Here is a 17,319-nt window from a genome sequence, read left to right as displayed (position 1 = left end):
GTTTTTTTTTTGACAAAGATAACTGGAATGGTTGGCTATTTCTTTATCCAACTCATTTTTACAGATGAGGAAACTGAGGCAAACAGAGTCACACAGCCAGTAGTGTCTAAGGATGAGTGTCTAACTCAGGAAGATGCTCTGTGCACTCAAGCACTGCCTAGATGCTCCTATAGGTTAATGATACTCCCTCTTGATGATAAGTGAACATCTTTCCATGGGAGGAAGAAGGCAGTGAGAGCCCCCACCTCGGAGGTGGGCAAGCATGGATGGCAGCCCTGCTTCTGACACGTGCTGGCCATGTGACACTGGGCAAAGCTCTCAGGACTCCAGATACGTGTCTAAAACTCTAAGTTGCAGAGAGGTGATGACTTCCAATGATTAAGCAAATTTCTTCTCCTTGGAATTATTTATATAAATGAAAACACATCTAGTCCTGCTCCAGCCCTTATTTAAACATGTCTAAATATAGCAACTATTTTTATATTTTCATTTGTTTCCCTAGCTTCACCTGCCATACCCTACTTCCCTCTTTCTGTGTCTATCTCTCTGTCTCTGTCCCTATCTCTGTCTGTGTCTCCATCTCTTTGACTTCTGTCTCTGAGTCTCTGTCTCTTTCTAGTCCTTGTTCTGTTTCTCTGTCTCTTTAGCTCTTTCTGTCTCCATCTCCCCAACTTCTCTGTGTCTTTTTCTTGTTCTGTCTCCATCTCCTTATCTTTTTTCTGTCTGTCTTTTTTCTAGTTCTTGTTCTCTCTGTCTGTCTCTTTAACTCTGTTTCCATCTCCCCATATTCTGTCTATTAGTTTTTGTTCTTTATCTCTGTGTCTCTCTGTTTCTCTGTCTCTCTGAATATTTGTGTGTCTCTGTCTCTCGCTCTCTCTCTTTCTGTCTCTATAACCCTACTTTCTCTCCTTCTCTCTGTCTATCTGTGTCTTTCTGTTTTTGTTTTCTCTCTCTCTCTCTCTCTCTCTCTCTCTCTCTCTCTCTCTCTCCACCTTCTCTCTGTCTCCATCTCTCTCTTTTTTCCTCTCTCACATAACTTCCATAGGGAAGAGCAAACCCACTGTTTCAAAATATCCCAGAAATATCTTTGAAGGAACTGACAAATGCTGATGAAATGGTTGGAAAGCTTGAATAGCTTGATTAAGTCTACTACATTTACTCTTAATTACACCCACTAATATATAAACCTTCACCAAGGCAAACATTTTGCCCAGAAAGGAATAAACAGCCAATGTGATGAATAAAAAGACATACTCAAAATTCTTATTTCAATGCTTTGTGCTCAAAATTAAATGGATACTAGTGTGAACTTTACCTCTGCGATCAAGGCATAATTTGGAACCATCATAGCGATAGGTCTAAACAGAGCTTTCAAATTATCTGGTAATTCAGTTCGTCCGGCATAGCCAGGATTCATGGTGATAAATGCCACACAGGTCATAACCAACTTTATTTCACGTCCCTCAAACATAAATCGAGAAAGCTGTTAAAAGGAAATGGTTCTCTATTAATATTTTTGCTTCAGACTTTAGAAATCTCCTTTAAATGTTAGAAAGCTTCTAAACTGGGCTCCCCCTACCCCGCTTTCCTTGATACTAGCCCTTCACTATCAGGGGGGACTAGCAGTGCATGGAAGGACTCTGAGACAGAAGTTGGTAGGCTTCTAGGCCTGATTCTAGCGCTAAACAGTAGTTTGACAGGTTATAGTTTAATCTCTGTGCCTTGATTTTGTGAAATGTGAAATGGAAGATCTGTTCTTAGAATATTCATCCCAAGTTCGTTCTCTATTTGAATATAAGTAATAAAAAATACTCATGATAGGATATCTTAAATATTTGGAGACAGAGCACAGCAACATACCCTTTACTTCAGCTGTGCAATTCTAGCTAGAAATATAGGTCTTGAAGAAAGGTCTTGTGTCTAGATTTGTGGAAATGGTTCTCTCTCTGTCTCTGTTTCTATGTAGCTCTTTTTCCTTTTCTTTTTTTTTTCTCAAAATGGGACCCACTAAAGTAAAAATGACTTGCCCCTTTAAATAGTGACATTTATTTTTTGCAAGACAATGGACTTGCCCAGGATCACAGAACTAATAAGTATTAAGTGTCTGAAAACATATTTAAATTCAGGTCCTCCTGATTTCAGCACCTGTGCTCTATCTATTGCACTACCTAACTATCTCTAAATGGAGTAACATTTTAAAAAATGGAATTGGGATCACAGAATCTGAGGTGGAGCTTAGAATGCAGAAGTTTTGATTTTGCACTAGCTCTCAGTGGAAACTGAGAAAACAAGCTACAGGGATCTCAGAAGAAGGAAAGCAATTTGTGTCAGTCCTAGGACATATGACATGACTTTTCTTTCTTTTTAAAAAATAATTTTTATGATGAACTTTTCTTTCTTTGCCTCTGCTAATTTTCAAAATGAAGACTATATTCTCAAATAGAGCCATAAGATTCAAATCATTTACATTTTGAGAAAACATATAAAACTGAATAAATAGCAAGAATAACATATTTCCTCTCAAAAAAACTATTAATTCAAAATTAGAGAAATATCAAGAAATAATCTGTGGCAAATGGAGCTGATAAAAATCTGACTTTCTGAATCAATAAGAAAAATGCATTTAAGAGTACAGCTAGCTGAACTTAATACTTCCTTCCTAGTTATGTGATCCTGTGCAAGTTATTTAACCACAACTGCCTCAGCAACAAAAAGAAAAAAAAGGAAGAATATTAGTCATTCTCAAATGGTCAAGGGATGTAAGCATCTGATTTTTTTTTTGCTGAGGCAACTAGGGTTAAATGACTTGCCCAGGGTCACATAGCCAGGAAGTGTTAAGTGTTTGAGGTCAGATTTGAACTTAGGTCCTCCTGACTTCAGGGATGGTGCTTTATCCATTACACTAACTAGCTGCCCCTAGCACCTGATTTTTTGAATAGCTATTAGTCATAAAAATTATAATAACTGAACTTTCCTCCTCTTTGTCTTAGTGTTTGGGGTTTGGAGTTATTAGGTTGGGGGACCTTTTTCAAAGAGATCTGAGGGTGGGAGAAGCTAGTGGATGGAGGGATTTCAGTTGCTTGAAATAAGCAGCCTCAACTCCATGGCTAATACCATCTCTGGGCTGTAAGACTAACCAAGTAAACAAGACTGGTGCTAAGTGAAAAAAAAATGGCCTTCCTCGCAGCTTCACTATAAACTAAAAACACAGTCCCTGTGGTGTGTGTCCCTCCCTTGGCAGCCTCTCGGCACCTTACCTTTGCAGCTTTGGCATTTCTGATTGTAATGAGCTGCTGAGCAATTACAGACAGAACCTCTATATCAATCCGGTTAAATTCATCAAAACAGCACCAGGCTCCTGATTGAGCCAAACCACTGAAGAATCTTCCCATCATCTAGAATGGAGAGAACACCATTTCACCAAGAGTGGTCCATGTCAAATTTGGCATAATTTTTAATTTTAATTAATCTAAGTAACAAGGAAGTTAGGCTGCAGGTAAGAAAGAATTGGGATCTTGAAATGAGATAGGTATCTTTTTTCTTTTTCTTTATTTTATTAAAGCTTTTTATTTACAAAACATATGCATGGGTAATTTTTCAACATTGACCCTTGCAAAACTTTCTGTTCCAAATTTTCCCCTCCTTCCTCCCACCCCCTTCCCTAGATGGCAGGTAGTCCCATACATGTTAAATATATTAAAATATATGTTAAATTCAATATATGTATACATATTTATGCAGTTATCTTGCTGCACAAGAAAAATCAGATCAAGAAGGAAAAAACTGAGAAAGAAAACAAAATGCAAGCAAACAACAACAGAAAGAGTGAGAATGCTATGTTGTGGTCCACATTCATTTCCCACAGTCCTCTCTCTGGGTGTAAATGGCTCTCTTCATCACTGAACAATTAGAATTGGTTTGAATCATCTCATTTTTTGAAGAGAGCCACATATGGGATAGATAGCTCTTAAAAAACAATAGTTGTAATCTAATTTCTAAGCTCCCGATATGGGATAGATAGCTCTTAAAAAACAATAGTTGTAATCTAATTTCTAAGCTCCCGATTTTTATTCCTTTCAACAAAAATTTTCTTGGCTATGGCCTGGGGTTTTGATGGCTTCCAAAGCCTCCAGGTTGGGTGATCTGTTCTATGCTCCACCTAACTGCAGAGATCAGGTAGGTTCTTATTGACAAGTAGAGACTTGATTGGACAGCTGATTAGAGTGGCTTCAGACAATCTGCGTAAAGGCTAGATTTGGAGAAGGCATCTTTCATCCGCAGCTTTATTTCCTTGTTCCTACCTTTCCATTTTCTTGCCTTCAGCAGCAGAAGGGGCAAAATTGTATCAGCAGTAAGAAAGAGAACAGCCTTAGGATGGGGGCAAATGAGCCTCCAAAAATTGATCAAATCACCTACCTTGATCATTGTCTATGAAATCTGGACTGAAACAACACAGAATCGGAGAGGTCAGGCTGGGCACAAGAGAACCACTCATCTGAATTGTTATAGAAGGACCTGACCTCAAATGTCTCCTCTAACTGTAAAGTTCTATAATTGTAGCTCTCTAGAATGGATGTTTTTAAGACAAGCAAGAAAAATATTTACTAATCAAACAATAGTGTCCTTAGGAATTTTATATGGTTAAACAGAATTATTGACCTGTGTATGCCCAGTGTTTAGCAGAGTGCCTAGCACATAATAGGTCCTTAATAAATGCTTGCTGATTGATTTGTTGGTTGATTATGTTGGCAAGCCAACATGCTTTGACCATTTGGAAAATCTCAGAATTGCAAAGCTAATAAGCTTAGGCCAAAAAATTAAGAGACTACTGGAAAAAATTTGGTGAGCTGTGACGAGGGCTTCTGTTAGAGGGATTGTTGTCTTAGTGGAGAAAAAGGGAGAAATGTGAGAAATGTTACAGAAGTAGAATGGACAAGACTTCACAGTTGATTAGATATGGCAGGTCAGGTGTGTGAATGCACAGAAACTGATATAATTTCCAGGTTGTGAATGTGAATGACTGGTAATATACCTGATAGAAACAGGGAAGAGAGGATTAGAGTGGTAGCAAGATGGCCCAGAGGACAGAATTCCAGGTCTGAAGTCAGGAAGATTCATCTTCATGAATTCAAATCTGGCCTCAGATACCTACTAGCTGTGTGACCTTGGGGAATCTGCCTCAGTTTCCTCATCTATCAAATAAACTGGAAAAGGAAATGGCAAACTACTCCAAAATCTTTGTCAATAAAACCCCAAATAGGGTCATGAAGAATCAGACATGACTGAACTGAATAGCAATAGGATGAAAGGACAATTTACTTTAGAAGATAATGATTTTGGACATATTGAATTTAAGATGCCTATGGGATTTCCAAGTGGAGATGTTCCAGAATAAGGGCAGCACTCTATCGCTGGGCTATTATGAATAAAAAAAATCACTTGCTATCCCCCACCACAAGATCTTATCCTCACTTCAAATTTAAGCTGTTATTACTGAATATTTCACAGCCTACAACCTTTGCTGAAGTTTTAAAACAAGGCAAAGTGATTTCTGACTGTCCATTCACCTGGTCCTGGCTAAAGTTGCTTCCCTGTCAGGTACTCCCTGGATCTGTCCCTATCCTTCTCCTACTCCTTTTTTATGTTGTTGATACTTCTGGATTGTAAGCTTGTTTAGGGCAAGCACAGCACCTAGTACATCATAGCCACTTAATATTTATTGGATACATTGGATTGGTTCCTGGGGATAGGCTCAAGCTGGCTCTGTGCATTCCTAATTTTTCAATAGGCTCCCTATTAGTCTCCCCACCTGAAGACTCCTCTTCTCTAATGCTCCCCACAGTTTGATAATCCTAATTGATTAAATTGATAATCCTAAAATACAGGCTGTGGTCCTGTTGCTTCCAAGCTCGAGAAGTTTCAGTGGCTCCCTACTGCCTCTTCTTGTGTGGCTTCAAACTCTTCTGTGTGGCTTTGACAACCAGGCTCTCTCCTCTCTTTCACAGATGATTCATTACTCCCTCTTTCACACTACACTCTAAGTGATCCTTCTTGTTAGACCTTGACCTCCCTGCTGGTAAGAACTATTTCTGCCCTTCCTTGTATCCCTCAGCACTTAGCACAGTGCCTGGAACATAGTAAATGCTTAATTAGTGCTTACCCAGTGACAAATGGACTGATCCAGGCAAACTGACCTACTTGCCATTCTCTGTAGGGAGCTTTCAATCTTCTGCTTCCCTGCCTGTGATGTCCTCTTTTCACTTTTGTTCTTCAAATCCCTGAATGCCCTCAAGAGTCACTTCAGCTGCTACCTCTTACGAAAGCTCCTTTCCAAGTCTCCTGATCCTACCTCCTGTAAGTTGTCTTCATTTTGTATTTACTTGGCTATGGATTATTTCTCTCTAGCTGAATAAAAGCTCCCTAATAGTAGAGACTGCTTCATTCTTTCTTTCTATCCATAGTACCTAGCATAGTTCTTGGCACACAGTAGGTGCTTAATCAGTATTTGTTGAATTGAATTGGACTGAACCAAGAGGAAGAAGAAGAAACTGCTGGGAAAGTAAGAACAACTTTCTTGATTTAAAAAAAACCCACCAAATTAGGCAAAGACAAAAGAACACTGAATAATTTCCAAACAAAGAAAAGATTAATGGGAAAGCTTCAGAGAGTGAATATAGCAAAAGACTCCCCATATGGGGTCATGAAATTATGATTTATTATCAGTAAATATTTTATTTGTATTCCTATTTTGTATATTTATGCCTGGGGTTGCATAAGAATTTCTCAGGGGAAAAGAGGTCATGAGTGGTCAGCTCCTCCATAGTCTCATTGGGAGCATTTTTGATCATTTTCTAGGCTGTCATAGACCTTTAAAGATAAACAGGAATGTCTTCAGGACTTTTACTTGCCCTTCATTTATTTACATCACAAATGATAAGTTTTTCTAGGAACTGTGAAAGTATAGCAAGTGGGCTCCGAGAGCAACGTGGCATCCAAGGTCACACAATGCTGGGTCATATCTTGGTTCTTATCACCTTCATCTCTTTTTTATGACCATAGTTGAATGCTATAGGGTTGTGTTTTCCTAAGATGATATTTAAGATTAGAGAGAGCTTTTGTAGAAAGAAAATTCATCCTCATAGAAGTCCCCTGTGACAGGAACGTGGCTGTCCCTGGGGAGGGGCAGCTGGACCTAGGGAGCCCTTAGGAGTGGGCTGGACTTTATTCCAACTGCCCCCAGTCCTCTTTGGCTCAGCCCACCCAGCATCATCCATCATGGCATGTAGCAGCCTGCTCAAGTCTTCCAGCCTTCCATAATCATTCAACAGGAACAACCCCCCCCCTTCCATGGGGATGCTTTACCTTATAGTCCAAACCATCTGAACAGTTAAACACCACACACTGAATAGCGAGAGCTTTGGCCAGATCTTTCGTGGTCTCTGTCTTCCCTGTGCCTGCAGGTCCAGCTGGGGCTCCCCCCAGGTCAAGCTGCAAGGCTCCCATCAGACAGAGGTAGCAGCGATCCTGAGGAAAGGCAGTGAAGAAGCTCAGTCAAATGGTGAAGACAAGCCAACAACTTTGTGTAAACCAGCCATGGACAGGGTGAGTGAAAGAAAAAAGGGAAAAACATTTAGCAGAAACCCCTTTTTTTTTTCCCCCTTTTTTTTTTTTCTTCCCCTTCCTTCCTTCCTTTTCCCTTCCCCTTCCTCCTTTTCCTTTCCTTTTTCCTTTTCCTTTCCTTTCCCTTTTTCTTTTCCCTTTCTTTTTTCCTTTTTTTCCCTTTTCCTTTTTTCCTCCCTTTCCCTTCCTTCTTCTTTCCTTCTCCCTTCCTCCTTCTTTTTCCTCCAATTTCCTTTTCCCTTCCTTCTTTCCTTCCTCCCTTCCTTCCTTCCTTTCCTTCCTTCTTTCTTTCCTCCCTCCCTTCCTTCCTTCCTTCTTTCCTTCCTCCCTTCCTCCCTTCTTTCCTTCCTCCATTCCTTCCTTCCTTCCTTCCTTCCTTCTTTCTTTCCTCCCTCCCTTTCTTCCCTCTCTCCCTTCCTTCCTTCCTTCCTTCCTTCCTTCCTTTTCCTTTCTTCCTTTCTTTCTTCCTTCCTCTCCCCTTCCTTCCTTCCTTCCTTCCTTCCTTCCTTCCTTCCTTCCTTCCTTCCTTCCTTCCTTCCTTCCCTCCTCCCTCCCTCCCTCCATCCCAAGTAAGTACATTTCCCTGGTTTCCCATATGTGAATCTCTGCTTTTTTTAAAGCTCTACCTCCTGGTTTCTATAGTTTCCTTTAAGCCTTGGTTAAAATCCCAATTTATGCAAGAAATCTCTTTTGATTCTCCTTAATGCTAGTCCCTTCCTTCTGTAAGGCTTTTCAGTTTATCCCCCAGAGAGGTGGTGCAGTGAATAGAACTGGACCTGGGGTTAGGAAGACCTGAATTCAAATCCAGCCTCAGAAACTTTAGTAAGTTAAGTGCCCCTGTATGACTGTGGAAAATCACTTAATGCTATTTGCCTCAGTTTCTTCAACAGTTCTTCACCTACTTCTCAAGGTTGTTGTGAGGATTAAATAAGACGATATTTGTAAGATCTTAGCACAGTTCCTGGGACATAGTAACAACTATATAAATACCAGCTGCTGCTATGATCATGGTCATCATCACAATCAATCTTGTTCACACATAGTTATTTGCCTGTTTTCTCACCCCATTACAATCTGTGTTCCTCCAGAGAAGAAACTGTTTTTGACCTATCTTTGTATCTTCAGCACTATGGACAGCGCCTGGTCCATGATAAATAAAGTACTTTGGAAAATGCTTGTTGACTGAAATCCTTGGAGCAGAACTATTTGGTGATGATGGTGGTGGATGCGGCTTACTTGTGGCTTTGGCCATTAGTGGAAAAGCTTCAATGGGAGCTCTTCAGGGAAATGACTGTCATCTTTTTATTAGGCTATGCTAGATAAAGGAGAAATCTTTTATAAATGTGCTAATGAAGCTCTTAGCCGGTGAGTCCTGGGTGAGGCAACAAAGCCAATCTCTGGCAGGCCTTCAGAGCTGAAAAGACCCCAGGGATGGACTGAGTGTCTGCTGGTCAAGGCTCAGCCTGTCCAGTTTTGGAGAGGTTCATTGCCAGGATACTGGCCCTTAGTAGAACACGATTACATCTAGGGTTATTCATTCATGACCAGCAATGAAGGCACTGCTATATGCCCTGATTAGAGTTTAAGGAATTCTAATTTCTTAGTGATTTTTAATTATTATTATTACTATTGTGAGTGAGAACTGGAACTTAGATTTCACTGTAAAAGAGAACTCTGTGAGAGATGATTTATTTGGATCCCTATACTATTCCAATTAGTATTCATCAATTTGATAGAATCATATTAAAGTTCTGTTTATAAGACCCCAAAGCTGTGAGCTGTAGATTTTAAATTCACTTGCTTAACTGTGGGAAGCTAAATAGAGGCCCTCCACCCTTGTTTCTTCTTGTCATGGTGACTCTGCCTCAGTTTGTCTCTTTTATTATAGGTAGGATCATTTTAATCCCCACAACTCCAAGGTGAAGACATTCCCTTTCCCAGTGGGAGTGACCTGTGCCATATTGTGTCTTGTAGAATTGCCTAGAGCAGAGATGCCACTGGGCCAAATAAGGCCCACTATACTCTTGAGGGTGGCCCAAACCACATTAAAATGTAGCACTTATTTGATTTTGATGTACTGATAAGTAAAAAAGGTACACACAGACATTTGTGGATTTTCTAAGTCAATATATGACCCACTATGGTTTAGTGGCCCTAGTTTCTAATTGTGTTTGAAGCCACTGGTCCAGAACATTTCAAAGTTAAGTCCAAGGACTTAAATTCAGGTCTTTCTGGTCCCAAGGTAGGTTCTTAATCCATTACACCAAGCTGACTCTCTTCTATACAAATAGTAATAAATAAATGGAAAATAACTTACAGTAAGGGGAGTAATCACCAGCCTGGGACATGCCCCCAGGTACTCATAGCCATAGGTATAATGAGAGAGGGCCATTTTGGCCACACAGTTATCCAGGTCAAGGTCCCAGTAATATCGTAGCTGCCTCTGCCATTCAAAGCAGTCACTAGTACTTATCTATCAGAGAAATAGAAAACAAAAAGATGATGCATTTGCTTATAAATTTGAATCCATAGTAATTCATGTGGGAATTATTACTTTTAAATAAAGCAAATAATTACCTTTGATTGCACAAGTTCACTGACAATGTCTCTTGCATGTACATCAATAGTAATTAAAGCGGTTATGATGTTTCTGTGTAATTTGGGAAGACTACCTCGGACCAAGCCTGCCAAACCATTTAGTCTCTACAAATAAAAAGAAAGAAGATTTGAACCTTATTTTCTGGCTTAGTAGAAAACAGCTATTTTTAGGGGCAATTATTCTGGAGGAGTGAGGCTGATGACTTTGCACAGCTCCCTTAAATCCAAATTCATACTAGGACACCATCCTTTGGTTCTCTGAAAAATTAAGTATTACCCCCACCACTACCAATTTTGTTATAAGAGGTTGGATTAGGTTCCCTTATATTTAATGTACTCAAAGATCCTATGGCCCTGTGATCCTATGACTGAATATTCCATGAGTCTATACAAAGACTAATCATGATGAGGAGGAGGATGAGAATGATAATCATATATAATGATTTAAGGCTTTGAACCCCAAAAGAACCCTGTAAGTTAAGTGCTCATATTATCCCCATTTTACAGATGTAGAAACTAAGACTACGAGAAATTAGGTCACTTGAAACTAGCAAGTATCTGAGATTTTTAATCAAGGATGTATTATTGGTAAATATTTAACAACTGGCTCTTGGTGATGGTGGTGGTATGCATGACACACTTTATTCTGCATCATTAAAATCGATCTATTATTTTCTTAAGTCCAGATAATTAACAAAACACAAATAACCATGTCAGCCAGCAAAGGAGTATTTATTAAGCACCTACTGTGTGTTAGGCACACCTGAGAATACCAAGAAAAATGTGTGAATAGCCCAGTTGCATAAATTGTTGATCTCAGTTTATCTCAGGCAATAATAGGCATATTGCAAATACTTCTGCTCTAACTTAAAAACACATTGGTGTAAGGGTCAACAGCTAAAATTGTCTCTTTTTCTCTAGGATCCCTTTGAATAATAATAATTTAAAAAACCCAGTAGCATAGAGCTTCCTTGGTGAGCAGGAGGCTTTTTCTTATCTCAAGCTGTCTTAATCTGATTTCCTACCTCATTAGTTTTAAGAATAATGACATCAACCACTTAGAAAAAAGCAAAGGCAAATTTATGGAAATTAGCATTTCAAAAATTACCAAAGACCTTGGAGGGTTTATTTTATTTTATCAATCTGATTGCTCTCAGTTTTGGAGGTGATAGAGTTCTAATCAATTTCTTGAGTTTTTCAGGACTGGACGAAACACTGAGCTAAAGAGATGTTATCCATATGGTTCCTAGAAAACGGGAGCAAATAGCCTTCTCTAACTTTCCATTTTTTGTCTTCCCTCTCCCTTAATTTTGTCTTAGTTTTCCGGTTTTGTTCTCATTTGTTTACTTACAATTTCTAGGGGAAAAAAAAACAAAAACAAAATCTTAAGTATGAATGAATCTTAATGAAAATTCTTTAAAGCTCAGCTCCAGGACCATCATTCTATGAAGGAGCATCAATAAGCATTCATTAAGCTCTAATTATATGTCAGGTCCTGTGATAATATAAGACAAGCTCTGGGATTACAAGAACATACAGTTCCTGCCCTAGAGGAGCCTATAGTCTAAAGGAAGAAGTGATATGTAAATACTTCTCTCTCTCTCTCTCTCTAATATATATATATATATATATATATATATATATATATATATATATATATATATATATATATATATATATATATATATATATATATATGATATAGACAGCCTAACTGGAGGGCAACTTATCTTCGTTGCTGTTCATAACTCCTAAACCCTAGAAACAATTAGCTTATGTTCACTTTGCATAGCATTATGCACATATGTTGCCTCCCCAGAGAGAACACAGGTGGTCAGGAATTACTTTACTTCTTTCTTTTGAACCCCTAGAGGCTAGCCTTGTGTCCATAAGGTAGTCAATAAGCATCTATTAAGTGCTTATGCACTAGCCACTGTGTGAAGCAATGACAGTACAAAGAAAGGTAAAACAATTCCTGCCCTGGATGAGCATTGAGATCAGGAGTATCATTTGGTGGATGTACAGGGGAGGGTATAAGGTATGAGAAGATTGGAAGAATAGGAAGGGGTTGGGTTATGAAATCCTTTTAAACATCATACAGGGGATTTTAATCTTTAAAGCCCTTTCTAAATGGTTAGTTGACTGTTGCCCTTTGTCCTAGCCCAGGTCCAAAATGACACCATTATATTGGAGTGTCAGATGGTGGCTGTTCCAAATAGCAGGCCTTTCATCAATGCTCACTGATTGATTATTTGATAAAGTACCTAGTCATGACATGATGCAAGTTTACAAGAATAATATGAATTTTTTTAAAGACTGAAAGATAGCAAATTTGAATTATTTGGACACCAATCCTCTAAAGCTTCTCCCTGATCCTCCTTCCTCTCTCCCAAAACTCACCTCAAAGTTTGTTCTTTCAAACATTTCCATTGCCAGCAAGTGGTCTTGATCTTCCCCTTCCAAGCACTCAGTCAAGTCTCGACACCACATGATTTGAGAAATGGTCAGCACAACCTACAAGGAAACACCAGTTTGGCCAATGCTGAAAGGCTCACGGAGAGTACACAGAAAGATAATAACCAAGGTTGAGGAATTACTTGGGAAGGATGGTCAGCCACCACCCATTCGATCCGAGTCTTGGACTGGTAGTCAGCAATGGCGGCTTTACTAAGGCGCCTCAGGGACGTGAACATGGCTTCTTCCACTTTGCCCAGCCAATCTTCCACATTCCCTCGAGCCTTCAGACCTTTCCCCAGGCCAACCTAGGAGAGAATTGCAGCAACTAGGAGACCCACCATGCAAGAGCTGCTTGGCTTCTGTGAGAAATTAATTATTTCTCTCTAATTTAATAACAACTTATTGAATCAGGGTTAAGTTTCTCCCCCCCCCCCCGTTCTACTTCCTCATTCAGAAACCAATCAGGGTGAGAAATCTTTTAGAGATTTACCCAGCTCAAGATCTAACCAGACAGTAAAAAGAAATGCTAAGTTTGGGCTAATGGGAGCATTCCTGTTCATAATGTTTGCTCAGACAGGTCTGGGAAAATGTTAAGACTCTTGCTCTTATCAAGTCAGAGACACTGATCTCTCTTTGACCAAAATTTGAGTGATCTACACCACCTGATACCCCAAGATAGCTCACTTCCCACTGTGTTAATGTGATTAGGTCCCTCATCAGGAACAGGAACCTTTCAAAGAGCATAGAAATTGTGAGCCCACTTTTACGAAGGGACTTTGGTCTAAGAGAGACAGCCAAAAGACCTTCCTTTTATTAACATACTGGTTTTATTAATAAAAGAATTTAATTACCCAGAAACTATATCTCTTGAGCAAATTAGGTGAAAATTCTGCCCAAGAGGGAGAAGCACTTTTGGGGTTTTCTGGCAGAGGTGTGTGGAAGGAATTAGGCTGAGTGTAGGATCAAGTGGGTCACTGGGGAAAAAAAAAAGTATCCTAGCAAATGCAGGAGGCAGACAGGCTAACAAAAAAGTAGGGTAGAAAGTTCTAAAGAAATAGGTTTAATCTCAGCTTTTGATTTCTGGGTCATTAAGGCCCTGTTTGGTTTGTCTCTGTCTCTGTGTGAGGTTTTCTAAGATTAACTTGTTAAGGGAATTGAAACTGATTCTCTCTGGTGTTAGTCTGGGAAATGGAATCAGAGATCTTTCTTTCTGAGTAAAAATGCCAAGTTTTTTTTTTCTCTTTAGTGGGGCTTTGCAAGCTCCAAAAATACCAAGGTTTTTTGTTTGTTTTTAATTTTTTTTTCCTTTGGTGGGGCTTTGCAGCTCCAAAAATACCAAGTGTTTTGTTTTGTTTTGTTTTTTTGTTTTTTTTCCTTTGATGGGGTTTTGCAGCTCCCAAAATGTCAAGTTTTGTTGTTATTTTTGTTTTTTAATTTTTTTTCTTTGGTGGGGCTTTGCAACTCCAAAAATGTCAGTTTTTGTTTGTTTGTTTGTTTTTAATTTTTTTCCTTTGGGGGGTTTTGCAGCTCTACAAATACCAAGTTTTTTTGTTTTGTTTTGTTTTTTGCTTTTTTCCTTTGATGGGGTTTTGCAGCTCCAAGGTGATAATATCTCAGATCAAACACCCAGTAGCTAGATTTACCCTGAAAAAGTCAATCTTAGGAGCAAGCCTGTCACTTCAAATGAGACTAATTAAAGAGCCCTTTAAATCCTACTTGGATTATGTTTAAATTAAATCTAGAGAATTGTCTTTGTACCTTCACCCCTAATATCTGACATCAGGGCAATGTGTTTAAAACTTAAAAAAAATGTTTTTTGGTTTTTATGACACTTTAATCGGGACTTAAATGCACCAGTTTTAGGATTTCAGTGATTTGTTTAAAATATATATTAAACATTATAAAAGTTATTTTTATAAGTAATGTCGGTGAAAGGTATGAGAGAAATACAGCTCTCTTAATTTGTAAATTATTCTGTGTTAACTCTTAGAAAAGAGGTGCAGAGAAGCAGGACAGAAAGGAGGATGAGTATGATTTTTACTTTGGAAAACTGTGCCAAGTAGGCAGCCAAACTTTTTATTAATGGTGTGTGGGGAATAGACAGAATCCTTCTCTTGTGTTTCAACAGGAATATAAGCCATTGCATGCCTCCTAAAAGTTTTTGTAATCATTTAAAAATGACTTAATGAATTTTTTTAAGGATTTGTTCCATAACCTTCTTCCTCTATTGGCACTAGGAACAGAAAGTGCAGGTTTCTATCTTCTTTTGGGAGAATGAGAGATTTGGAGCTCTTTGAACTAGAGAACACTTGAATTACAGCTAATCAAGCAACAGTCTAATTGTAACATGAAGATTAATGTATAAATAATATTTTATATAAATTTACATTTATACATAAATATACCATATATATCATCTGATACCCTACCTAGTGATGACACTATATATCTTTTTATAGATAATATCTAATTATGATATATTTATATGTAAATATAACTATAAATTCATATAATGATATAATTTCTATATTATATGTGTATTAATTGTATGTACCCAACTTGCTGATGGGGCTATTTTAATTTTTTTTAACTTTTCACAGAAATGAGGGGTGATACAGGAAGAAGAATCAAAGTGCTAATGTACATATATTTACATATAAAGCTATCATATATGTGACATATCACATATGCAATGTCATATATCTTGTTGTTCATTCTCTCTCTCTCTCTCTCTCTCTCTCTCTCAACACTGCAACTCATGGGAAGAGGGAGACAATTAATTAGAGATGATTAATTAATAATTAATTAATCAGAAATGAGGAAGCTGAACTAGATTTCTTATCACTAAGGTCCTTTGCTAGAATTCTAAGGTGTTGAAATGTACAAAAAGGAAGAGAAGGCGTACTCCTTACCCGCTCTCCTTCTGGTGACAGCATGGCTAAAATATCATTTGTAAAAATCTTTTCTGGTTCTGTGTCAATACCAGGCAGTTTGGGTTCAGTGGAGATTAAAATAGCAAATTCCAGCCTAGAGATGGCATCAAAACACTTCCTTAAATGAGGCTGCACTGCTTGTGGATTGCGGGTCTGGGCCAAAATTTCCAAAAGCTCATCATTGGATAAGAAGTAAAATCTACAAGGACACAAATTTTTAAAAATGCAAATCAACAGGACAAGTGTTCCTGGGATCCCTTAACAATGAAACTGTCCCCATCCCCTTTGCATAGCATGGTCCAGAGCCCAGTCCCTCTAGGGCCAAGATGATCTCAAACTCAGGTTTTCCTGGCTCTGAACCTACCCCTTTTATCATTATTAGAGCTATCAATTAAATTTGGAGATTAAATTAACTAACTAAATCACAAGCTAAATGAAGAATAGCATGTTCTAGTCTCACAGATATAATGGAATCATCTGCCTGAAATGAATATGGACCTGTGGGGAGGCTAGAATGTACCATGTATATCTTGGAATTGGTTTTGAGGTCCAGTGAGACATAATGGAGGAAGAGACGATGGCCAAATCTCATTAGCGTGCTGGAGTCAAAAAGGGGTAAAGTGGCTCCACTCATAACTAAACCATCATATCAGAACAGGGGCAGAGCAGGAAAGAAATGCTTCTACCATAAAAGACTCACACTTTGGGGAAGCAGGCTACATCTAAGTCCTGTTGATTCCAAACCTCCCTGGTCCATACTATCCTTTCCCTCTTTGGAAGTCTTCGAGAAGATGCTGGAGGACCACTTGTTGGGAATTTTAGACTAGAGATTCTTTTTGTGAATGAGTTGGACTAGATGGCCAATGAAGTCCTTTTCAACTGACAACTGTGATTTTATGATTCTATGATTCTATCTGACCCCAAGACCAGATCGTCAACCAAGGTACTCTATATTTCAGGATACTATCTCTTGGATATTCTTTATCACAAACTTTCCTGCCTATTTGTTACTGTAAACTTACTTTTCTTGAGTCAGGGGATAACTGCTAGCAATTTCCAAAGATTTATCTATTATGATTTTAAGCTTACCTCGGAAAGATAACTCTCTTTGATTCCAAATAAGCTTCAAGACACTTCTGAATTTGGTCAAGCAACGCATTATTATTTTGAAAAGTTTCTAAAAGTCCTATACAATGAAAAGTAATTATAAAATTATAGTAAAAATTGAAAAAGGAAATAATGCAGAAATTGTGGTTTTATTAATATTAAAAAGATTTGATGTCTTTAATAAAACATAACCCTTAAATTATAAATTGCCATTTTGTGATTGTTGAAAGAACTAATGATTTCTGAATTTTAATACTTATACATACATATTCAGTATTCTCAGATGGATCTTTAAGTTTGTTACTTTGAACTTTCCTCGAATGATACAGATTGTAGTCCTGTCCCCTCCCACCCCCTTCCCCATGCCTGCCTATGCAGGATGCTTGTTTGTGATCTTCCCTAAATTCAACCCAATTTGTTAGAGGTCTTTCTCTCTTTCTCGTGACATGATAAACTTAATTACCCAATATAATTAGTATTCAGAAGATATTCTCTCCCTCTCTTTTTGGCCAGATTAGTTTTCCTAATATTATGGTAATTATATTACAACCAAAAGCTGCAAAAAAGAAGTAGAGTTAAAGGTGTCGATGAAAAGATGTAGGAA

General features: G+C 38.3%; 1 protein-coding gene across 1 annotated transcript in view; it reads right to left on the bottom strand.

The window, feature by feature from the left end:
* The window catches only part of DNAH6 (dynein axonemal heavy chain 6), a 189,518-nt gene that overhangs the window by 123,174 nt on the left and 49,025 nt on the right, over positions 1-17,319 (bottom strand). The window contains exons 22-30 of the mRNA XM_031949760.1: positions 16,698-16,794; positions 15,588-15,807; positions 12,816-12,980; positions 12,619-12,732; positions 10,198-10,323; positions 9,938-10,093; positions 7,363-7,524; positions 3,258-3,395; positions 1,316-1,483 (exon numbers count right to left, since the gene is read on the bottom strand). Coding sequence (XP_031805620.1) covers positions 1,316-1,483; positions 3,258-3,395; positions 7,363-7,524; positions 9,938-10,093; positions 10,198-10,323; positions 12,619-12,732; positions 12,816-12,980; positions 15,588-15,807; positions 16,698-16,794 — 1,346 coding nt within the window. The remainder of the gene's footprint in view (positions 1-1,315; positions 1,484-3,257; positions 3,396-7,362; positions 7,525-9,937; positions 10,094-10,197; positions 10,324-12,618; positions 12,733-12,815; positions 12,981-15,587; positions 15,808-16,697; positions 16,795-17,319) is intronic.

Source organism: Sarcophilus harrisii, chromosome 2, assembly GCF_902635505.1.
Source record: "Sarcophilus harrisii chromosome 2, mSarHar1.11, whole genome shotgun sequence".
In the NCBI taxonomy this organism is placed as follows: Eukaryota; Metazoa; Chordata; class Mammalia; order Dasyuromorphia; family Dasyuridae; genus Sarcophilus; species Sarcophilus harrisii.
The sequence above is the reverse complement of the archived record's forward strand: the minus strand, read 5'-3'. Positions and strand labels throughout refer to the sequence as shown.